The 24,016-nt window shown below is 41.8% G+C and overlaps 1 protein-coding gene across 2 annotated transcripts; it reads left to right on the top strand.

Moving 5' to 3' along the window:
* Window positions 1-9,233: 9,233 nt before the first annotated feature.
* Window positions 9,234-24,009, top strand: PDHA1 (pyruvate dehydrogenase E1 subunit alpha 1). 2 transcript variants are annotated; one of them, XM_032678441.1, is made up of 12 exons: window positions 9,313-9,419; window positions 10,776-10,790; window positions 12,211-12,279; window positions 13,798-13,971; window positions 16,309-16,435; window positions 18,750-18,841; window positions 19,198-19,290; window positions 20,696-20,851; window positions 21,044-21,115; window positions 21,919-21,986; window positions 22,787-22,895; window positions 23,545-24,002. In XM_032678441.1, the coding sequence occupies exons 1-12, from the start codon at window positions 9,354-9,356 to the stop codon at window positions 23,707-23,709; spliced, it is 1,206 nt and encodes a 401-aa protein (XP_032534332.1). In that variant the 5' UTR covers window positions 9,313-9,353; the 3' UTR covers window positions 23,710-24,002. The 2 variants fall into 2 exon arrangements, with proteins under 2 accessions (XP_032534333.1, XP_032534332.1); XM_032678442.1 differs by lacking the exon at window positions 10,776-10,790 and having other exon boundaries at window positions 9,234-9,419; window positions 23,545-24,009.
* Window positions 24,010-24,016: the final 7 nt, after the last annotated feature.

Here is a 24,016-nt window from a genome sequence, read left to right as displayed (position 1 = left end):
TTGTTTTCATTGCCTCCAATTCCTTATAGACAGACATGACTACCATCACTGAGTTTTCCTTATTAGAACTCTCTCTGGACAAACATTAATACTGAAAATTGATGTGCACTCATAATGGTTCTGAAAAGGGCTTACCCAATTCTTTTTTCCAGTACAGATTTTCTGATTCTTTAAAGCATTGATCAAGTTGAATATATAAATAGTTGACTATATGTTGCAATTAGAATGGCTTAAAATCTTTTTAGGAGTTAAATTCTGAAGAAGAAAAAAACCCATATAAAGTGTACATAAAAAACAAGCAAGATGTATCTATCCAGCCACCTTGCAATCTTAAAAACATCTCTTCCAGTCTTTGTGGAAATCAAATACTCAGTCTGCTTGTCTACTCTCACTGAAAAATTGATGACAAATTAATAAAAAACATGAACTAATTTCACAGGAGACTAAAACAAATTGCCATGAATCTTGCTGAAAATTACTGTCTGGGTGCTGTATAAAAATACAATACATGAATTTTCTTTGTCAGTACCAACTCCATCTAACTCACACAGTTCCCTTCCTCACTGCAATGTACTTGCTTTAGGCAAATGAGCAAGCAGAATTTTACAAGTTTATTTTATTTGGCTAATATGTAATTCAAAATTCAAGTTCAAACACTTGAAATATCAGCTTTGTTTGAGGGGAAAAAAACAGCCACCTGTAAAAAAAATTAGAAGATATTCCAACAAACATAATTTAAAACAAATGAGTGACTGTTGAGGTTTCAAACGGAAAAGAAAATTTGCTGTCAACAAAGAGAATACTGAAGTCTAGCTGGCAAAGGATCTGGGAGAACACTTCTTGTCATATGAAATAGGAGACAGATGGTCCAAGAAAAAATAGAGCAAAGGGATGTGGTACCATACAGCAAAAAGATCCAAGGCATAATTGTTGTATGAAGTTTATGGGACTTTAAAGGAGTTGAAGTTAGTCAGACAAAAAGGAACACATTGTGCCTTATTTGGCAGAGACTGTAAAATTAACAAACAAAAATAGTTCCAAACGTGAACTCCTACTCATGTTTACGCATTCATTAAGTGCAGCTGAAGTTAAGCATGCGCTTCCAAACTCCGAACATAGGACTCACAATCTTCAAATCTTTTAATGATTTGCATGTTTTCTTTCAAAGTATTATAGGCTTGTATGTTTGATAGCAAATATACACATATTGATGTATTCGAAAGCTAATACATAGTGGAGTTGACTGAAGACGTACAGAAATCAATAGGAAGCTTCGCACTGATTTTTATTGAGTCTGGAGAAGACCCATAATCTGAAAACCAATATGATAAATCTTGTTCTCATCAAGATGATAGATACACAGATAACTCTTCCTAGCCTTCACCAGCTGCCTTCTGAAGAGACATTCTCCTCTTCCTCCCTTTCCTGTGGCTTTACAGTGAATTACTCTTTAGCAAATATTTTTGTAATCAAGTCTATGTTTGCAGCTGAGATACACAGCTGGAATAAAAGGTCATCTTTGTGCAGGGTCAACTAGAACCATGGGCAAAGCTGGGATTTGCCTAGAGCAGCTGACTGAGGCAACAAAATTATGATGGCACTGTTGTTTATTTTGCTTGTGCCAGGGCCCTGGACAGTCATGCTGGTTGCTGCTGCTGGCAGAAAAGTCCCCGGGGCAGCAGCACTGCTCAGGTAGGTCATGGTGTCTGTGCTCCCCACCTTCACCCATGCCTCAGGAAGCACAAACCCCACTCCACACAGCTCTCCTTACCGTTTTATAACTCTCCTCACTCCTTTCTGCCCCTGGCCCAGGACTCAGCTCAAAATTTTGCTTAGCCAGCTCAGCCTCCCCTAAACTGCTTAGCAGCCCTGGGCTAGCACTGCCTTTGGCCACTTGTTCAGGACTTGCCTGATCGATAGCTGTTACGACCCGCCCCAGAAAAAGGGAGGGGGGTAACTCAGGTTTTTATCAATAATTCCCTTGGGGTGGATTAGAGTGAAACGACACTGAATAATCGGTGTCTGAAAACATATACTGGCAAGGTTTATTTTAACAATTCTGTATCAACAAGCATGCTAACAGTTTGGGTGTTGTCATAAAACAATGCAATATAAAGATAACTTTTGGGGGGGGAGAAACTGTTTAGGGGAGAGGAAAACTAGGATGAGAGTAAGGGAAAAGAGAAGCTGAGAGTACAAAAGAAATGGACATAGTCACCACCCACGGGATCCAGCGATGCTTGAGAGCAATGGTCATTATTCACAAGCAGTGGGGGAGAAGGAAAACCCCCAAATTCTCAAAGTCACCAGTCAGTTTATATACCCTCAGCATGCTTTTGCACCTCCCTGGCATGAGGAGTTGTTTGCCTTTTAGGGCTTAGCACTGGAGGGAGGGATGGGCCCGATTGGCCACCTGAGGTATCTTCTTGCCTTTTAGGGCTTAGCACTGAGGGGATGGGCTCAACTGTCCATCTGGGGTATCCCCTTGCATTTTTAGGGCAAAAAGTCAAAGTCTGCAAACTCCTGGAGTGCATAAATCATTAACTATTTCAGTCTCTGACAATAGCAAAACAAGAAAATCTAGTATCCAAATGTAAAGCAATAATACAATCAGAATATTATGAGGTTTTAGGACAAAATTGTATGGAAGATCCTGTTTAATGTTACCAAGAAAATAACATTTAGAAAAAAACTGTGTAGTCATTGCCTTGTAATGCTCAGGACCAGGTGACAGTGAATTGAGCTCCTGCAAAGCTGTACTTAATTTTAAAACCCAGGAGCAAAGTGCTAATAAAAAAGGATTCACTTTACTCCTGCAGGAAGTCACATGCAGATTACCAGAAGAGATTTGACAGTTTGGTGAAAGTTAGCCAAGTTCCCTTAACAAAATCGTGCATTTAAATGTCTTTCAACCATTCTCAAAAAAAGAAAAAACTTGAACGGAAGGTTGTCAGGCTGAGGGGACTACTTTTCACCTTTCTGAAGTCTGTTTTCTTTCTTAATTCACTCCCACTCCCCATTCTATTTGAATGTGTTTAGAGCAGTCCTAGTGCCATAATTCAAGACATTTTCTAATGCCCTTAATCATGGGCAGAAGAAAAGTATTTCTGAAAGCATGAGATTAGAGAGGCAAGTTTTATTCCAGAGTCCTCCACAAAGGGGTAAGTATCAAAGCTCAGGAAGCCAAATTAAAGAACATCCTTAATTCTGTAATTTGATTGATCTATTTTCATAAGCGTTCTCTCCTAGAATTATTTGCAAAATTTCTGCACATGGATCCAGATGCATACATGCTAAAGCAAGTGGCATCATATCATCCCAAACCAGAGTAAGGAAGGGATGAATCACAATCCACTAAGGGTTGTCAGAAACAATGTGGCTTAGTACAAAATGGCTTCATATCAGAAGAGTTTGGTATCAAATGGTCATGATACATCCCTCAGGATTGTTTTCTTTGTGATACATGACCCTTTCTGTATACCATAGGACTGGCTTGGAATTTGCAGAGGTTCAAAAAACTTTGGAACGAGTACAGTTTGTTTCTCTGGTGTGGGGAGGAGGGCTGTATGAATTTGACTCCGCTCAAATGTACGAGCTTCATACAAACCAGACAAACATCAAAATTAGTGAAGGACAGACCTAGACTAGGCACCCCTTCCCCTGAGGGAGCTGGGGGACTGGGGCAATGGCAACAGATTGGGTACTGAAACATCCCCTTCTTGTTCTCAGGGAAAGGAAATAAATACTACAGACACAACTGGGCAAGCAATACCAAGTGGTCACACCCTTTCTAGTGTAACCAGTTTATTTTCAGTTTGTTCTCTTAATGTTATCCTAACACGACTTTCCCAAGTAACTAGGCAACCTCTAGCGCCCCGCTGCCGAAACAGTTCACTACCGGCTGCAGGGGAAAGTGGAAAGGCGCTTCTATCCCTGGGCTACACTGCCGCCTCACGGCACTTCTGCTACACAGCTCTCGTTTTTTCCCTCTAAAATTCCAAAACGTCAATAATCAAAGCATAGTTATCTATGATTCTGCTGGTAATACAATTCTGAAAAAGTCTTTTCTTATGCCTATACTAATTCCATTGCATTATTAGAAGGGATAAGGAAGAACAGAATCTCCCATTTAGTTCTGGAGAGCCATAAACTGGACAGGAGCAAAGGATCAGAACTCAGAATTATTTGTAAGCGTGGAAGAGTGGTGTGAAAGTCAGGATGTAAATCAGACTGTAAATCTAGAAGCAGAGAGCAGGGGCCATCAAAGAAAAGGCAGGCAGAGAGCACTGAGGCTGGCAACAATCCCACAGGAAAGAATTTGGCATTGTAGTGGCTCACAAGTGAGTGTTGTTCAAAAATATTCTACCACTGTGAAAAAGGTAGGTGTTACACAGAGCTTTGTCAATAGGAATGTTATCTGTAAAGTGCTGGGAAATAGAATACAGAAGAAGAAGGATGCCTCTGTAAAATAAACATCACAAAGTACAAATAGTTTCTTTACAAAGCTTTCCATGAATTCATTTCAGAAAATATTTGTTTAGAGCATTTGCCTGAGCCTCACAGACACAAAGTCTAAGATCTTGATTTTGAATAAAACTATACCTTTGTATATACCTAAAAGAAATATATGATTTAAAAATGTAGGACTGAACTGAGCCCTAACCATAATTTTCCAGTGAGATACAGCAACAACAGAAAATACATCTGTGTTCTTTTCTTCACAGTTTTCAAGCTGACCAATTCACATAACTCTACCATAGTTGGACTTACCCAGAAGAGTAAAGTAATATCTCTTTTCCTATGGGACTTTACTATGCAAATGGATAGAACGTTTTATACAGTAGTGTTTCTCTGTATGTTGTAATACTAATTGTTCCTGAGACTAAAAAAAATAAGCAAGTTAACATAATGGGAAGCACAGAAGCATAAAAAGATAAGTAATTCAAGCATGAAAAATTACATCATAACTTTGTTGGCATCTTGCTCCTTCAAGATGTTGGTATTTTCCAAATAATAATGCAGAAAAGCAATTAGAATGATGAACAAAAATTATACTTCCTTAATCCATTTTTCTATCACTTCTAGAAGCAAAACATCTGGAAGATCCCAGAAAACTGCTTCTCTTCCAAACTCCAGTGACTCCAAAGGAAAGAAATCATCTGAAAGATTTTGACAGTATAATTAATTGTTTTAATTCCCCCATCTATGTTGCTGTCTAAAGCAGGAACTACTAGGAAATGTAGAACAGAATGGGAAGGGATGTAGTCAGAAGGGATGGGAGACAAAACAGCAAAACAGAGATATTTTCTGTGAGAAGGGTAGAGAAGCAATGTGGACCTGAGAAAAGGAAGAGAGGAACACTGATAAAAGAAATGTTTGGGCAAGAAAATCAAATGAGAGTGGGGAGGACAGGAAGAAAAATGGGAGGAGACAAAACAAATGGAAACTCAAAGAATAATGAGAGAAAAAGGATTGTTCCTGTTGAGCAGTTTGAAACAGAGTGTAGTATATTTATAATGGGAAGATGCATCTGGAGTGAACCTGGTAATACAGGTTTTAAACATGGAAAAGGAACTAAGATTACATCTGTTCTGTTTGATAACTTAATTCTTCAATTCAGTTCCAGGACCTGGTTCCCTGTCATTCACATCTGAATATGCTCATCCACTTGTGTGCTCTCACTTGGAGACCGCTTCCCACCAGGAAAAAGCCAGGGCAGGGTTCTGGAGGCTGCTGCATGACCAGCATAGATAAGGCTATGCCATCATCCTTCCCAGTCTGTCCTCCAAAGCAGAGCCAGCTCACCATGCGACCACACAGATCCGCACACCACCGAGCACAGAGCACAGTCACACTGCACAGTGCCGTTCAAATGCCACTCAGAAGGGCTGCTACACGGCCTCCTGCTGCCTCAAGCATTTTGAATTAAGTGAACATGGAGAATAGATATTACAACTTAAGGCATCACCATATGGTGCTACTCAGGAGACCTGGGCAAGCATGCCCCAGTGCGGATTCTCCCACAGAGGAAGTGAGGCTGGAGTGATGTGGCCACAAGCTGTTCCATGGCAGCCATCCTGGCTGCCTGCTGTGAGTGAGATCTGCAGTGGCAGCGGGGGGAAGAAAAATCAGGCAGCAATCTTCGGGATCCTGGAATGAGGCAGGGATTGCTTTCTCCTGGATGCAGACAGTGAGCTGGGGTGAGTCCTGAATGCTGGACGCTCTCCTCTGCCAACAGCAGACATCTGTAACAGCAGCTGCAATCTCAAAAATGATAACATTTTAGGATCACACCCAGAACAATAGAAAACAATGAATTTTGGCCAACTGCCACACAACACACCCTTGACGTAATACTAGAGTCACTAATGGCAAGGTACTCCATTATGAAATATTACACAATCATCTTTCATTAAATTATTTTCTAGTGTTATTCTCTGCTTATGATTTTATTATGTTTTCCTTTTCGTTGTTTACATCATTAATGAATTAGCTTTCTGCATTATTTTCTGTAGGACTATTTAATAATTTCAGGATATTTTAAGAGCTTTTAGTACAGAAAACATACGAATATTAATGAAATGCCATGAAAAGTAAAAAAATTGGCAGAGGTAATATAAATCAATGGTTTACTGTATTTCCAGAGAGGACAAAAATGGGTCCTTTCCCATAAAAAATAACTATTTCCCATGACTATTAAAAGTGTTAATAACATATCAGTCTGTAATTGTGTAACTATACAAATTTCACTGCTTTTTTCTTTCATTAGGAGAAGAAACAGGTAATGGACACTGAACATGAAATAAACTTAACTGCATTCCTTTGTAATAATAATAGTAATAATAATTTTTCCTTTGAGGAGGAGCATGTCCACAGTTAACAATTGTTAATAGATCTCTCGAAACCTTCACAATGTTGCTAGTGAAGTTGGCATGTGAGTTTGCCAGAAGCTTTCCGTCTCATGTACAGATATCAGTATGCTTCATTCTGTTAAGGAACCTCATTTCTATAATGTGAAAACTATTACAAGTGGTGAATCCTTTTTCTGCCATGTATTGCAGGAAATTCTGTCAGCCTCAGAATCCTCAGAGCAAGTCATCCCAGTCAAGGTGCCACTTTGCTTTGCTATAAACCTGAGTAGGGCAGGAGGACACTCTTATTTGTGTTCTGTGAGTGTCATTGAGGTAACTGGTGTGTGCATGAATCCATCAGGAATCTCTCCAAGACTGTGCAGACTGACTGATAAAAATGCAGGTTGCAAAATTCCAGACAGAGATGGTTACACTTCAGAAGTGGCCTGGGACCTCTGAATCTGTCTCAGCACCTTGGAAGCCCTAGTGAAAATCTTATACAAACCTTTGGGATAATGTTTTCTCCAGCAGCAGAACCACTCCCTGCCTGCAGAAAAACATCAGCAGAAAGTCCATGCTTGCTTTCCTAGTGGTGAAGTGCTATAGACTAAAGATACCCTAGGAAAAATGCCTTCTGAAGCAACTGATCAACCTGTTCACTTTGCTTTTTATTCTCTTAGAGGCCAGCTGCTGTTGTTGCTCTTACTGCTTCATGAATATTCTTTAAATTTGTTTAGTAGTGAAGAGCAGACTTAAAAAATTCAAACTTCCAACAATTTGCATGCCAAAAATGACTCCTCAAGAAGCTCCTGTATAGACTTGCCTTTACCAGTGTGTTAGCAAGAACTGCTTCATCCCTAGGGACAATCAAAACCAGCATTATCTGGCTACTCATGGGTGGATTTCATTACTGCAAAAGTGATACTGTTTTCAGATTTTGTTCTTATATATGAAAAGCCCTTCTTTTATACATCCCAGTCTGTGTAAAGGCACAGCATGCATGCCTTTAGGGAGCCTTCAGGGCAGCAGAAGAAAGGTAGGATGCTGAGCACTGCCAGTGCTCTGCACTGTCACCAGTACTTAAAGCGGAAAAAAGTTTGGTAATTTTCAGTCCACCAGCAGTGAGCTGGCTACCTCTCTTCCTATTCTGCATTACAGAGATGGTGAGAAAAAAACCACATTAACCACTAGTGTCCTAATTAATGGAACAGGTGGAGAGACAAGGAAGGAGTTGAACAGTACAGTGGGGATCCAGATGAGGCTGTAGTTTGGAAACAGACATCCCTTTCTGTCCTCTCTGATATAGGCTGAGGGTGTAGCTTGAGGAACACATTTTCAGTGATGATTATGCCTTAAACATGTAGCACTTGTGCTGCAGATGTGCTGAGCTCTGTGCAACCCTCAGGACTCAGCAGACGGATTTGTGATGCCAACAGGTGAACAGAATTTACTTTCTGTTGTTTTGTTGGGTTTGTTTTTGCATTTGTTTTTTGTTTTGTGTGGGGTTTGGGCGTGGGATGGGGCAGAGGAGGGTGCACTATCTATCAGCTCTATCTGTTCAGTGTTCAGCTGCAGGGTTATGCTAGTGCTGCTGTCAGCACTGCTCAGGGAAGCAGAACAGAGGTGGGAGCCCATGGCCAGGTGTGGAGCCAGTACAGCAGTGCCAGCAGTTAACCTGGCTTGGGCACTCCGCAGCAACCTGGTATCCAACCTCAGAGTGTGCCCGGAGCCGGCAGCATGAAAAGGGGAGGCTGTTCTGGAGAGATCAACAGATGTGATGTGATGAGAGCACTCTAGAACACTAAGTTAAATCTTAACTTCGCTGTGTATTTCCCAGGGGATGGATGCCTGTGACATTAAAAGGAACCGCTTCAACAGTTACTTTATCCATTTAAAAATCAGGGAATGCGCAGGCACAGGGCAGCTCGAACACAGCAGCACAGCAAAGTCAACCTTGAGGCACAGCCCCCAGCGATGGTGTCTGGGGACAGCGGCGAGGACGTGCCCAAACCCCGCCTGTCGGCACCAAAATCAGAGGATCAGCTGGGTTGGAGGAGAGCTCTGAGATCATCCAGTCCAACCTATGACCGAGCAGCACCACGTCGATCAGACGAGGGCACCGAGTGCAGTCTGTCCTTAAACGACTCCAGGGACGGCGACCCCATCGCCCCCCTGGGCAGCCCATTCCAGTGCCCAATCACCCTTTACGTGAAGAAATCCTCCCTAACGCCCAAAATCCCTCCTGACGTCCAGGCTGGAGCAGGTCCGCGGCGATCCCGGCACGAAAAAAAACCAAACCCTTCCCACATTTAATCACCTTTAATGACCTTTAGCGGCTCCGGGCGCCCGGCAGGCGGCGCTGTCCCGCCGCAGCGCCGCGTCGCGCATGCGCGGGGACGCAGTGATAGGCGGCGGTCGCGGCCCGGGCGGCAGCGGCTGAAGGAGATCTGAGGTTGGGGGCCCGCGCCAGGTGCTGCCGCTCCTGCCCGTCCCACCCGCCCCATGCGCAAGATGCTGCTGGCCGCGCTGTCCCGAGTGCTGCAGGGCCCGGCGGCCGCCGGGAGAACGGTGAGTGCATCCGGTGCCGGCCCGGCCGGGGAGCAGCGGCCCGCGGGGGAAAGGGGGGGGGGGGGGGGGGGGGGGGTGGGGGGGGTGTGGGGGCGGGGGCGGCCGCACGGGGGCGCTGCGGGAACCGCCCGGGGGGGACGGGAGGGAACGGTCCGGGAGGGAACGGTCCGGGAGGGGCGGCGGGAACGGCCCGGGAAGTTGGTGCCGGCGGACAAAAAAAAAAAAAAAAAAAAGAAGAAAATAAAAGGAAAAGAACAAAAGAGTTTGGTTTTTTGGGGCATTTTTTTCCCCTCTGAAGATCGTGAAGACCCCAGCGACAGTGAAATGGTCGCCGCGTGCAGGAACTCGGTCTATAAAGGCCTGGTGGCGCAGTGCTTTAGTTTATGTCGTTCCATGTATATTTTGACAGCGCAGATCAGATCCCTTACAGGGGTAATAAACACGCGCTGCTCGACCCGTTTGGAGTTCAGCGTCGGACTGTCTGAGCTTCACCACCTGCCTCAGCCCAGCCAACAGCCCCTTGCAATTGCTGCATGAATTTTTCTTTCAAAGTTTGTTATTTTTGTGTCATGTGCTGTGTTTTATCTCTTTTGTGTGAAAAATCATGCTCTTACCTCTTCGTTCTCCTTATTCCACTGTAATGACTGTGGCCATGAGGAAAAATTAGCCCCTGCCGAGGAAAAAACTGTTGGCGAGATCAGAGTTAAAAGGTGCTTTCTGGTAACTGGAGGAAGCTGCCTTTTTGCCATGGAGAGCAGATCTGTTGCTGTACTCCTGTTCTGAGGCAGCTCTCTCACCCAAGCATTCACTGCTTATGAGTGACTGGATTTGTGAGAATCACAAAAGGGAGCACATTTACTGGGAGATCTTCCTATGTGTGTTGGGGCTTCATGTCTAAAAGTATTTCCTAATTCACAAGTAAAATATTTGGAATTTTACAAATTAAATTAAATTTTGCAAATATGGGTGTCTAAAATTAGTTCCTTACTACAAATACTCGGCTTGCTTCTGAGATACTACATTTTCCTGGAATGCCAAACTAGATCTGATTTGGATATCTTAATGTAATTGATTTCTGGATCCCAGTACTTACCAATTTGGTAAATATTTGCCTTGAATTGTTCCTAGGCACCTATAGTGGAGGCATAAATTACCAAATAAATAGAAGTAGACTTAATCCACAAAGCATTGTTTCATATATGCTTTGAGCATTTTCCAGACTGTACAGATGGACCACTTGTAGTGTTGTATTCTAGTTGGCTAATAATTTGCTGACTTCTCCTCCCTGATTGTTTGGTACAGCTACTCACTCTTTTTTTCTTCCCTTTTTTTCCTTTCCAAATGCTGCTAACCTAGGGAGCCGTTAGTGAGGTAAGGCCTCAGTCAGTTTTGTCAAGGTTTGCATTTGATACCTGTACTGGCCATGTGTCAGAACTTTTGTACAGACTCCTCAGTGTTGCTTTTATGCCCCATATTCAGGGCAGAGGTTTAACCAGGTGGCCTATAGATCCCCATCCCAATCCTGGCCATTCCGTGATTCTGCAGATCCCAAACTGTTGATTTACTTCCAGCTCTAGAAGTAAAATAGCTTTTCTTCACCAGTAATACTGATGCATTGTGGTAAACAGTGTAGAAACTTGGTTTAAATTAAAACCTTAAATATTTAATCTGATAATAGGGGAGGGGGAAATTGTTCCTGCTAAATCAAGTATGCAACAGAGTAGGTAATCAAGACGGATTGAGAAATATCTCCTGGTTGTTTTTTCTCCAAGCTTCATACCTGTCAATCAGACCTTTGTTTGGAAACAGTGACTTGGACATTCTCAAAATTTTGAAATAATTAACCTTCAGCTAAATTTATGTGAATTTCCTGACTGAATGAAATTTTTGTGTAACTTAGTTAAGCAATACAATTTTGCCACTGAAGATGTGGTATGTTCCTTGTCTGTGGCCACAGTGCATGCATGGACACATGCCCATCCTGTCAGATGCTGCAGTGTAACACCAGTGTTCATTAGTCAGTAACCTGGGTTCATTCTTAAGACAGACCAGTAATGTGTTTTCAAACATCCTTCTTATCTCTCCCCTGCCATGCCCCCTTTCTGTTCTGTGTTTCACATATCCTCAGATACATTCTGTGTTTCCATATAATTTTTAAGTAGTGGCCATGCTGTTGCTCACCGAAATCCTCTCTCTCTTCATTGTTACTGCCTTGAATCCCCCCAGCTTCTCTTCCTGTTGAAAAGAAAGGGTGAGAGTAGTTTGTACCTCAGAAATCTCCTGGGTTCTTTTTGTTTGTTTGGGGTTGGGGGGGATTGTTTGTTTTGGGTTTTTTTGTTTGGTTTGTGTTTTGGTTTGGTTTTTGGAGGTTTTTTTTGTTCTATCAAGGCAAAATTCCAGTCAGCACAGAGAGCCATTAAAATCTGCATTGGCTGTCTATCCTTGCATGGGCAATCTGGCATGTGAAGGGTAAAACAATTACTTTTGTGGTTTTGATGCTCTTCACAATCTCTAGAAACTTACTGGGTTTCTTTTAGATAATCGAGGATATTACAAATTTGAATTCTTTTTTTTTTTAATCTTAATTTGAATTACTAGATTTTAAAGGACTTTAACACATTCATACAGAATAAATGTTCTTTAGCCTTACAAGGATATGCCACTGGTGAGTTTAATTCGTACATTGTTTCAGTTTGGGAGTACTCTGAGAAATTATTTGAAAATTCACCTACTTCTGCTTGATAATTTTATTTAAATATTGCTCATGCTTTGGTTTTGTGTTTTTCTTAAGGCCTCTCGAGTGATGGTGGCATCACGTAACTATGGAGACTTTGCAAATGAAGCTTCATTTGAGATTAAGGTAAAGAACACTTAATAGTGGCGTGCTGTGTAAGCGTTTGTTGCCCAGCTTGACGTAATGGACTTGCCCCCGTATCTTTTTCAATTAGGAAAATACTGTTTGAATTTCCAGAACCGGAGCCCTCACTCTGTGACCGGATTACTCGGTGCAGCTGGAAGTAACTGTGCTTGGCAGTGTGTAGTAGTGTTACTTGTTTCTTAAGAATGCAAAGTTGTGATTCTTTGCAGCTGTCATACTGCAATGTAGCTGTGAGAACAGAGTCAGAAAGGAGCTAAAGAACCTTTTCTGTTCTGAGGGAAGAGTATTAATGTTTCCTTAATGCTCTTAAAACAATTAGCTGGTGTTTGCAGCCTATGGTGTTGTGCAGCTCATGAAGGTGTGTATGGGTTTTTGAGGAAAAAATATGGCATCCTTTTAATGCTTGGCCTGGTGCTGCTCAAAAAACTTGTGTTATATTCTGTCAGCTTTCCCCTGTGCCTGGGTCTTAGGAAAAAGTGATGCTTCCATTGGCAATAGCTTTTGTGCTGACATTTCATTCAGAAACTGATGAAAGAAAATCTGAAAGAAATCATTTAGTTTTTCTTCCACGCTCTCCCTGTTTATCTTTGCCTGTAAAGTATTAAAATTGTTTCACAGGTGGAAGGGAAGGAACATATGAAAAGTCCTTTTTGAGTAGATATAGATTTAACGTTTGGTCTTGTGTTGATGAAAAAACTGCAAAGTTTCTATTTTTATGTGAACTTGGAAGCAGGGCTGTCCTAGAGCAGTGTGCCTTTGTGTTATACCCAGTTCATCTAAGGTGTCAGTGGATTTGCTCTGAAGAGACTTTTGCTGTGATAAAAACTGTCTTTAACCTGTATAGAAGTATTTTGGCCATTTAATCTGCACTGACAGAGTAATTTGTTTGGTTTCTTCCACTGAACTTAACTTTTTATTTATTATTATTATTTTATTTTAAATTTATTTTGTATGGGTGCCTAAAATCAGCCCTCCCTCAGTAGAGTCCATGGTTTGGGGAGGAAATTGTACTGCACGCATGGTGGTTTGACTGGCAGTGTAGCTGATGCAGCAGTGGTTTATTAATGCTTGTGGTAGTAGAGGTGAGGTCCAGTCTTAGGGCCAGAAACTGTTTTACAAAGGAAACTCTTGATCTTTCTTCTCTCTTCAAAAAACCTCTGTAGCTCTTACCAGGTATTTGGCCTGCAACAGCCATGGAAGTGTTCTTTTTTACCTCATTTTCTGAGGACTCTAGTTCATCTATTCCTTGTAGGTGCAACAAAGCTTCATTTTGTCAGTGTAAGTCTGTCTTTATTAAAAGTAAGGCTTTTATTTCCCTAAATTTGGAAACAGTGCACAAACTTTACAGGTTTTGACCTATGAATTTAGGTTTGGCTGGCTTTCTTTTTAAAAGGTATTACACTTTGAATTTGGAAATGGTACATCATAAAAAATAATTCAGTAATATTCATAAATAGGACAAATTATTTTCAGGAAATAACTACTTGTTCAACCTTGCAGAAATGTGACCTCCATCGACTGGAAGAAGGCCCCAGTACCACAGCAGTGATGACTCGAGAGGAGGGGCTCCATTACTACAAGACAATGCAGACCATACGGCGCATGGAGCTCAAGTCTGACCAGCTCTACAAGCAGAAGATTATTCGTGGCTTCTGCCACTTATATGATGGTCAGGTAAGATTATTTTTTTTCTGGAGGTTTTATGTTGTTTTACCTTACTTAACATAAAAGCTACATCCTCTTCAGAAGAGACAGGAGAGGTGGAGGGGTGGGTCTGTATGTTAGGGAGTTTCTTGGCTTTGTAGAACTTGAGGTCAGTGACAATAAGGTTGAGTGCCTATGGGTAGGAATCAGGGGGAAGGCCAACAAGGCTGACATCTTGGTGGGAGTCTGTTATAGACCACCCAGTCAGGATGAAGAGGTGGATAAATTATTCTACAAGCAGCTGGTGGATGCTTCAAGATCTCCAGCCTTTATTCTTGACAGATGTCTGCTGGGAACTCAACAGAGCAGAGGCGAGGCAGTTTAGGAGGTTCCTGGAGTGTATGGAGGACAGCTTCTTGTCCCAGCTAGTGAGTGAGCCTACCAGGGGCCTTGCTAGACCTGCTCTTTACAAACAGAGAAGGGCTGGTGGGAGATATGGTGGTTGGAGGCCGTCTGGGGCACCGTTACCATGAAATGATGAAGTTTTCAATGCTTGGTGAAACAAGGAGGGGCATCAATAAAACCTCTACCCTGGACTTCTGGAGGGCAGACTTAGGTCTATTCAGGATGCTGATTCGGAGAGTACCCTTGGGGAAACAACCCTTAAAAACAAAGGGGTCCAGGAAAGATGGACATATTTCAAGAAATAAATCTTAAAGGTTCAGCAGCACACTGTCCCTGTGTGCTGAAAGGTGGGCCAGTGGGAAAGACAACCAGGCTGGCTGGCCAGGGAGCTTTTGCAGGAACTCAGAGGGAAAAAAAAGGGTTTATCACCTTTGGAAAAAGGGGCAGGCAACTCAGGAAGGGTTTAAGAATGTTGTTAGGTCATTCAGAAAGAATCAGGAAGGCAGAAGCACAATTAGAACTTAATCTGGCAATTTCTGTAAAGGATAATAAGAAGTGTTTTATAATTACATTAATAGCAAAAGGAGGGGCAAGAAAAACCTCCATTCTTTGTTGGACACAGGAGGGGGAGGGGAACATAGTCACCAAAGATGAGGAAAAGGCTGAGGTCCTTAACACCTTCCTTTCAACAATAAAACAGGTTGTCCCCAGGACAGCTCGCCTCCTGAGCTGGTAGACAGGGACGGGGAGCCAAATAGCCTCCCTGTAATCCAGGAGGAAGCAGTTAGTGACCTGCTGAGCCACTTGGATCCTCAAATCTATGGGACCAGATGGGATCCACCCAAGGGTGATGAGGGAGCTGGCGGAAGAGCTTGCCAAGCCACTCTCCATTATTTACCAACAGTCCTGGCTCATTGGGGTGGTCCCAGATGATTGGAAGTTGGCCAGTGTGATGTCTATCCACAAGAAGGACCAAAAGGAGGATCCAGGAAACTACAGGCCTGTCAGCCTGACCTCAGTGCCTGGCAAGGTTATGGAGCAGATCATCCTAAGTGCAATCACACAGTACCTACAGGACATCCAGGGGATCAGACCCAGCCAGCACGGGTTTAGGAGGGGCAGGTCCTGCCTGACCAACCTGATCTCCTTTTATGATCAGGTGACCCACCTGGTGGCTGAGGGGAAGGCTGTGGATATAGTCTACGTGGACTTCAGCAAAGCCTTTGACACCATCTCCCACAGCATTCTCCTGAAAAAACTGGCAGCCCACGGCTTGGACAGGGGCACTCTGCTGGGTTAGGAACTGGCTGGAGGGCCGGGCCCAGAGGGTGGTGGTGAACAGGGTTGCATCCAGTTGGTGGCCAATCACTAGTGGTGTCCCCAGGGATCAGTGTTGGGCCCAGTTCTGTTTAATATCTTTATCGATGATTTAGATGAGGGGATTGAGTGTGCCATTAGCAAATCTGCAGATGACACCAAGTTGGGGGGGAGTGTCGATCAGCTGGAAGGCAGGAGGACTCTTCAGAGGAACCTGGACAAGCTGGAGAGATGGTCTGATTCCAAAGGCATGAGGTTCAACAAGGCCAGGTGCCGGGTCCTGCACTTTGGCCACAACAACCCCATGCAGTGCTACAGGCTGAGCACAGAGTGGCTGGAGAGCAGCCAGACAGAGAGGGACCTGGGAGTTTGGATTGACAGGAAGCTGAACATGAGCCAGCAGTGTGCCCAGGTGGCGAAGAAGGCCAATGGCATCCTGACCTGTATCAGGAACAGTGTGGCCAACAGGACCAGGGCAGTGATTCTGTCCTTGTGTTTGGCACTAGTTAGGCCGCACCTTGAGTATCTGTGCTCTTCCTGTTAGCTGATATTGGATGTATGTGGGATCAGAGCCCTTGCCACACTGCTGGCTGTGGAAGCTGTGCGTTTTCCTTCATTGCTAAGCTTACTTTTGCTTTGTAACAGGAGGCCTGCTGTGTAGGGATTGAAGCTGCCATACAGCCTACAGACCATGTGATAACAGCGTACAGAGCTCACGGCTTTACCTTCACCCGGGGAGTGCCTGTTCGAGAAATCCTTGCTGAACTTACAGGTGTGTGCTTGGTAAAATGAGGATTCACATGCTGCTGTACTTGTCAGAAGTTTTTATGCAAGTTCAGAATTATGTTGATGCACAAAGTATACTGGGGCTTCAGAAGCAGTTTAGTGACATAGCAGAATAAGTCAGTGTTTTAATTTTATGATGCGACCACTTTTAACTATAAAAAGCAATGAATTAAGTACTTCTAAAGCACAAATTCATAAGATTTTTCTCAATACCAAATGCTGTATTTGTTGTGCTACAGCACAGTTTGGAAATTGCTGGTGGTGGGCATTTGTTCTCAGTGGGACAGGGCATTACCTTCCCTAGGAGACAGATTTGGATTTTCAGAATTATGCTGCTGAAGTCTTAGGAAGACTAGTAAGCACTGCCTGTAATGGTTAACTGAATGGTTTGGGAAAATTTGACTGAAAGAAGAATATTAAATTACAATCTAGATTGAGATTTTGCAGAAGGGAGAGAGAACTATTCACAATAGGGTTGAGGATGGAGCAGGGAAGAGAGGAGAGGATCTGCCTGCTGAACTCTTCTGAGATCTGTGAACAGATGCCAGAAGTGAAAAATTAACAAGGAGCTTGAGGGCCTTCATGAATCACGGGTATAATAAAGACTTGATCTGAGAATCTGCATACTTGAAATGTAATTATAGAAAAGCATGTTTTGGGGTAGATAAGAGGTATGATTTTGTATACAAAGAGCATATGTGTGTGCTAAGAATGCATATTAATAACGTGCACAAAAGCCCAGATTCTAGTGGATGATCGATTTGCCAGGAGTCACTGGATACTGATAAGGCAGAAAGTAAATGAGGAGATTGTCATGACTGAAGCCTTCTGTTGGCCCTGAAACTACAAATACGAGTGATAATGTGGTGGGGTTTTTTCTTTGTTTCACTTCCTGACACACATCATTTTCTATAGCATTATACTTGACTTTAGTGGGGCTCCTTTAATTGGGAAAGAGCAGCTGCAGTACAGAGACTGTTGTTCTAAGAAATGGCACTTGGGAAAGTTCCTAGAGAGGAGTGCTGCTAGAGTCCTTTCCTGCAAAGATAGATCTTGACTAAAAAGGCCAAACTGAAAGACAGCTTGGGTTACAATGAAAAGAAATGACAGAATTAAAAAGCCTTTGAAGGAGAAGGAAGCAGAGTAACCCAAAATAAGACTAATAGATAAGATCCTATAGGAAACAAGTTATAAAGAACTTTTCATGGGAATTGATAAATACATGAGAAACAGATTTGTGTTCTAATTAGAAAGTGTAGCAAACAGTGACACTGGTTAATCAGGAGTTCTTAAACACATTCTAAAATACAAGAGAGGATTGTACAAAAAGTGGAGGGAACTTACTGAAGTTAAATTACACTTAATCAGAAAACTTTTTCTTAATATTAGGCTTTTTTTTTTTCTTTGGCCCTAACTGTCAGAATCCATTACAGTTCACATGAAACATATGAAAGGTATGAGAAAGACCAATAATAAAAGCAATCCACTATTAAATAAGAAAGAGAAGTACAAAGAGATCCACTTCTAAAATAAACACGAAGGCTAATGCACAAAAAACCCCAAAACCCACCACCAAACAAGCTGTGCTTATTAAAAATACAATAAAGTCCTCTGCAACTAGTAACAAGACAGATGGGAATAAGAAATTGAATGGGCTGATGAGAAATTCTGTGTCCTTAGATTGGCTCATTTAAATAGGGTTTGTTGCAATGCTTCATGAATCACTTGTTATCTTCAAATTACAGCTTGGATAAAGCTGGACTGGGTGCCTTCTTATGTTTATATTGGGGTGGAATGGGAAGCTGTTAGTTGTGCTTTTTTTCAATGTCCTGTTTGTAATTTTTACTTGTAGTTATTGTCAAAGGGAAGAAAAATATAAGTAATTGCAACTAATTTGGAATAGTATTCGTATCTTGCAGAAGCCAGAAGTAATAAGGACTGTATATACTTCTTGCAGAGTATGTATATGAGAAATACAGACCTTGTTGTCTTTTATAAAACACCCCATATTCATCAGAAAATGCTTTTATGTAGTAGGATACTGAAACTCCTTGGTTGGTTTTAAAATTTCTTCTTAATCTCATTCTCTATTTCCAGAATTATGTTTTCATTATTCTCTTTTTCCCCTCCTCTTATTTGTTTTGTGAGATATTTAACCATGAATTCTTAGGAGAGAGGCCATCGCGTCTGACAAAAATTATATGGTCTTGGTGTTATTACCTTTAGGAATTGCATTAGATGTTCCCATTTGCACGGTATTTTTCCTCTGAAAAATAAATCGCTTGTTAATCACGTTTCAGGTCGAAAAGGAGGATGTGCAAAGGGAAAAGGAGGATCAATGCACATGTATACCAAAAACTTCTATGGTGGCAATGGTATTGTTGGTGCTCAGGTATGACTTCTACTTCAAAGTACAAGTTGAATTTGGCTTATGTCCTGTTGCCAGTGTTTCCTCTCAGTTTTTGTGGTTTGAGCTTGATGCAGATACCATTGCTCTGTGGCTCTGTCTTTTTCTAGTTTGCTCATCATTTTGTAAACTGTAGCAAAAATGAATCAAACTAAGAATACAGTTCATGTTTGTATCTTGGCTGTAACACCAGATGGAACAAATCGAAGTGGGTGGGTAACAACTTGATTGTTGAGCAGCTCCCTAACAGCATAAATGTCTCCCTACAGCTCACAAGATGCCTATCTTCAGCTCCTTTAACATTGTTCTACAACTCTGGTTTGTTCTGTACTCTGTGATAGGTTCCCCTTGGAGCCGGGATCGCTCTGGCCTGTAAATACTTTGGTAAAAACGAAATCTGCCTGGCGTTATATGGGGATGGTGCTGCCAATCAGGTAAAGTTGTCTGGTGTGGCTCTGAGGAGTGTGCCGGGGGGTAACTGATTTTCCTTCTGGGAACTGTGAGCTCTGCCATTCCTACGAGGAGTGGGAGAGCACCTTCTGCCCTGCCTGTGTAGTACCTGCAATGCAGGCAACGTCTGCCTCGGAACTTATGCCGAGATTGTTGAGTTGGGTTTTCTGCTACAAGAACACTTTATTAAAAGAGTCTACTAATACTGAAAAGGCAGATCCTGGAGAGAAAGTGGACAATGCACACCCTCAGTCCTACAGTTCAATGCAGTTTTTCTCTAGGCTTTTGTTGTGAAGTGCTGTTGACTGAGATGAACTTCACGTAGGTGGCTGGGCATCTTGCCAATTTTAGAAACTATCACCTCTCATTTGAGTAGTCTTAGGCATTTGAGTAGGGATGTGTTTCAAGAACTGTACAGTCCTCAGAGGGGTGATTCAGGTGAACAGTTAATTGCTAGGTGCTCTTTACATATCAGGAATGTAGCATATTTTTTGTCTTATTTTGGATCTGTGTAAACATCTGGTTTTCCCCACCCCTATTTTGAACTTGGCCCTTGTCCCTGGTGTGGAGGGAAAGCTTTTTGGCTCCTTCCCTTCTGCAGTGCTCTAGATACTCAGGGAATGAGCAAGGCCAGTAGTTAATTACATGAACATTATACCAGTCATGGGAAGAGGGGTTTCCAGGTACTCTTTTTACCCCCTTTCCAGTTGCACACAGTTCACCTAAGTGTGACACCCTGAAGTGCCTGTGCTGTAAGGAGAGCTCTGAATGATGGCAGTGAAGATGACAGTGCTACTGAATAGGGAGAAACGTGTCACTTAGGTTTCTGAAGACAGAGCATTCTCGCAGAGCCACTTACAATTGACATTCCAGGCAGTGTCTTCATGATATCAGCTGAGACATTAAGCCAGTTCAGCAGTTGGTGGTTTAGAGAGTACCATTGAGTTTCCCACTTTGAAAGCACAGGTGGAGATCTCAGTTCTTGATGTTCCCTGTCTTTGACTTCAGAGTAATAAGGCTGATGCAGTCACTGTGGTCCAACTTTACTTTGCTGTAGCAGCATCCTGCCAGGTTAATCAGTTGCCAAGTTTTTTATGACTGTTGCTGAAATACCTCAGTTAAATTTGAAGGTTTTGTGCTATCCTAACACAGATACTGACAGAGGTTTAAAAATTAAGTTCTGTAAACTACTAGTTGAGATGAAAATTACCTTATATAGTGTAGCTTCTCTTTTATTCCTTCTGAGCTGCAGCAAGTGACTGGTTTCAGATCACTTTTAGTATTCAGATTTCTCCTAGCTAGACCTCTGCAATGGCAGGATTTTCAGTAGAGCCTAATGCTTGAAGGCTGAGCTCTCTGACCACATGTAACTTACTCTTTTTCTTTCAGGGCCAGATATTTGAAACGTACAACATGGCTGCCTTATGGAAGTTGCCTTGTATTTTTGTCTGTGAGAACAATCGGTATGGAATGGGAACATCAGTTGAAAGAGCTGCAGCCAGTACTGACTACTACAAAAGAGGATATTTCATTCCAGGGCTCAGGGTGAGTAGTCACAGCTTTTTTTTTGAGGGGGGGATGTGTGTGCACACACCTGCACAATACGTACACGTGCATTTCTTTTATTTCTACATAAATTTCCTTAAGCTGAATTCCTCTTGCACTTGTGGAAATACTGAAATTGGAAGTTTGTAGGCTGGCATTTTTTTGCCTTAACATGTAGTTTCTCTTTATCAGGTGGATGGCATGGATATTCTCTGTGTTAGAGAAGCAGTAAAGTTTGCAGCTGACTACTGTAGAGCTGGAAAAGTAAGTCTGTAATAGTTACTCCTTCTCCATAGGTGAAACTCTTAGCCAAGTTATTGCTGCATAAGAAGTTCCTCATCTAGCCCATTTTCTCCAGTTGCTGTTGAACTTTATTTGACCTTTATTTCCTCTTTTCTCCACAGTATTGAACTCATATGCAATTGAGTGGTTCTCTAATTTTTGTTAGAATTTATTAACATGCAATTGGTATTAACCAAGCACTTATATATTATTTATACTGTCATCTTTTTCCCCATTTCTACCGCAGTTAAATTCTGTTGCAAAAGGTATTATGACTGTCAGGCAGTTGTGTTCTGTCACAACTTCTGTCAGGCAGAACTGATCAAGTAAAGTAATAATCACTCTATATTTGTAAGAAATGAAAAGTAAAATAAAAGTTTTGTGAGTCAGTGTTAGTGTGTGTCACCCAAGTATGGTTTTGAAGATTTTTAATATTTGGTGAAGTAATGAAGGTTCTGCGAGTTACCATCTTACACTGAAACAACAGGTAATTTGAAATATTCTGAATAATGGTGGAATGACACTGGAAGGGAGGAAATTTTTTCATGCTGCTCAGTAAGAATATGAGAAGAAATGCTTGCAATATCAATATAAGGTTCAATTTGAAAAGAATTAGGTTTCCTTTTACTGAATGAATCTGTATGTGCTTATGTTACATAAATTGAGAAAAAAGCATTGAATTAAAATAATTGATCACTAGTGCAATTCACCTGTAGCAAATACTTGCTGCTGTTACAAATTGGTCACTTGTGGTAACACTCTCTGTATTGTTTTTTCATTTTAAGGGCCCTCTTGTGATGGAGTTACAGACATATCGTTACCATGGCCACAGTATGAGTGACCCTGGAATAAGGTACTGTCACATTCTTTCTTAGCACTTACTGAAAACAAGTAAGTATTGATGATCAAATTCTAAGAGATTAAACTCTAAAGTTCAATTTTTAAATGAACATTTAAACATGATGAAATTGCTATGATCACTCATCCCATTGTTCAGTGGGTATCTGTGGCCATGTAACATACTTGTTTTATTTTCAGAATTAAGAGATTTGGTTTTAGAACAAGCACAGAGTCAGTTAAACTTCTGTGCTATTACTGAATTCTGCTTTTACTGTGACTTTATGCTGTGTCCTAATTAAGCTTTGACTAAAAAGCAGCATGCTTTTCTGGAGTTTTTAGGGTATTTAAAGTCCTATAAGGTAAAATTGTAGGAACAGTTTGGACTGCCCAGTCCAGTAGAACACTTCCTAAAAATACAAACATACATTGGCATTGCACCAGCTGACAAATCTGAATTTGTCTATGTGGAGTTGTATCCCAGCATTTCGGATGAAACTTGCAATGAATTGGAAGCATGCTTCCTAAGGGGGGCTGGGAAGGAGGAAATATGGCTCCTCACTGTAACTGTCCCAGACTGGGATTGCTCCCCTTTCCCTTGGAGCTAGTTCAGCTCAGTTGGCAGTTACAGATCTGTGGGGGGGGTTTCTAGATGTTGCTGTACCGTCCTTTGAGAGATTAATGTTCTGTATTTTCATTGCATCCCTGACAACTCTGTGGACACACCTTTTTCTAAAAGTGAGCTGTGTCCAGAACCTGCCCTCGATTCAAGGGCACCCCTGAAGAAGTTCATGTCTTTGCCTGTCTTGTTCCTAGCTATCGTACTAGAGAAGAAATCCAAGAAGTGAGAAGCAAAAGTGATCCCATCACTTTGCTGAAGGACAGAATGGTCAACAACAATCTTGCTAGTGTTGAAGAACTAAAGGTATGGCTTTTAGTTGCTATCTGAGCAAGCTCTTGAGCAGTCACACACTGATGATCTCTGAAAAGCACATCACGGGCAGTGTCCATCACTCGCTCGTTCTTTAGAGTTTGCTTTAACATCACTTCTATAAGTGAGGGTGAAGTTTTGTTGCACCCCAGCTACTGAAGTGATGTTCTGCTGGAAAGGCCTTTTGCTTTTGGGTGCTGAGTAAGGCTTGGGGTGTCATTTACTAGGAGACAGAAATCAAAGTTACCCAGACTTGCTTGACTCCCTAGGAAGGGGGTAAATCTCGAAAAGGGAAATTATGAATAGGGAAAAATCATAGCGAAGGAGTCAGGAATCCTCTAAGCACATGTTGTAACTCCTTTAGTCAACTCTGTTTAAAAAATAATGACACTGACACACTGAGGGTTCCATGGAATCAGAATAGAATATGTAGAGGCTCAGTGGAGTCATGCTCTGTCAGTAAGTTACTGGTACTACCCAAAATGCTGCAGCTTAGTAGGGAGGGAATTTTTATAGGTTTTTAATTTTATGTTTCTAGACAGCATTAACTAATTCTGGCCAATACTTAACCATAGCATTTAAATTCAAAATAATGACGCTTTTTCCTGAGCTGTCTTCTAAGAAGCATCCATTTTTGGTTTAGGAAATTGATGTGGCAGTAAGGAAGGAGATCGAGGAAGCTGCTCAGTTTGCTACCACTGACCCAGAGCCTCCCCTGGAAGAACTAGGTCACCACATCTACTTCAATGAGCCACCGTTTGAAGTGCGTGGCCCAAACCAGTGGATAAAGTACAAGTCTGTCAGCTAAAGGCCTTTGTGTTGATGTAACTTATTCATAAGAATAAGTAAATGCTTTTACAGGAACTATAACGACTCAGAAACAACCCTTAAGCTTATTTAAAAGCTCTTTCAAAAGAAGAAATGTGTAAGGAAATCCATCTACTTGTGGATTTCCTTAAACATGCTGAATGTTGTTTCAGAAGAAGCTAAGTTAAGAGAAAGCAGTGATTTATTTAAAGTGCTATATATTTGCTTTACTGACTTTCTTTGGATTGCTGTATGTGTTATGTACAGTGTAAAAAAAAAATTAAACTTTTAACAACCTTTATCTAATG

This window comes from Chiroxiphia lanceolata, chromosome 2, assembly GCF_009829145.1.
Source record: "Chiroxiphia lanceolata isolate bChiLan1 chromosome 2, bChiLan1.pri, whole genome shotgun sequence".
NCBI classification, from domain to species: Eukaryota; Metazoa; Chordata; class Aves; order Passeriformes; family Pipridae; genus Chiroxiphia; species Chiroxiphia lanceolata.
Note: the sequence above shows the minus strand (reverse complement) of the source record. Positions and strands in the feature narration are given on the sequence as shown.

Excerpts from the sequence above, each read along its gene's own strand:
- PDHA1 (XM_032678441.1), top strand. The coding sequence starts at position 9,354 with ATGCGCAAGATGCTGCTGGCCGCGCTGTCCCGAGTGCTGCAGGGCCCG. Across the intron at positions 16,436-18,749 it reads AATCCTTGCTGAACTTACAG|GTCGAAAAGGAGGATGTGCA; the intron begins GTGTGTGCTTGG and ends ATCACGTTTCAG. Across the intron at positions 21,987-22,786 it reads ATGAGTGACCCTGGAATAAG|CTATCGTACTAGAGAAGAAA; the intron begins GTACTGTCACAT and ends TCTTGTTCCTAG.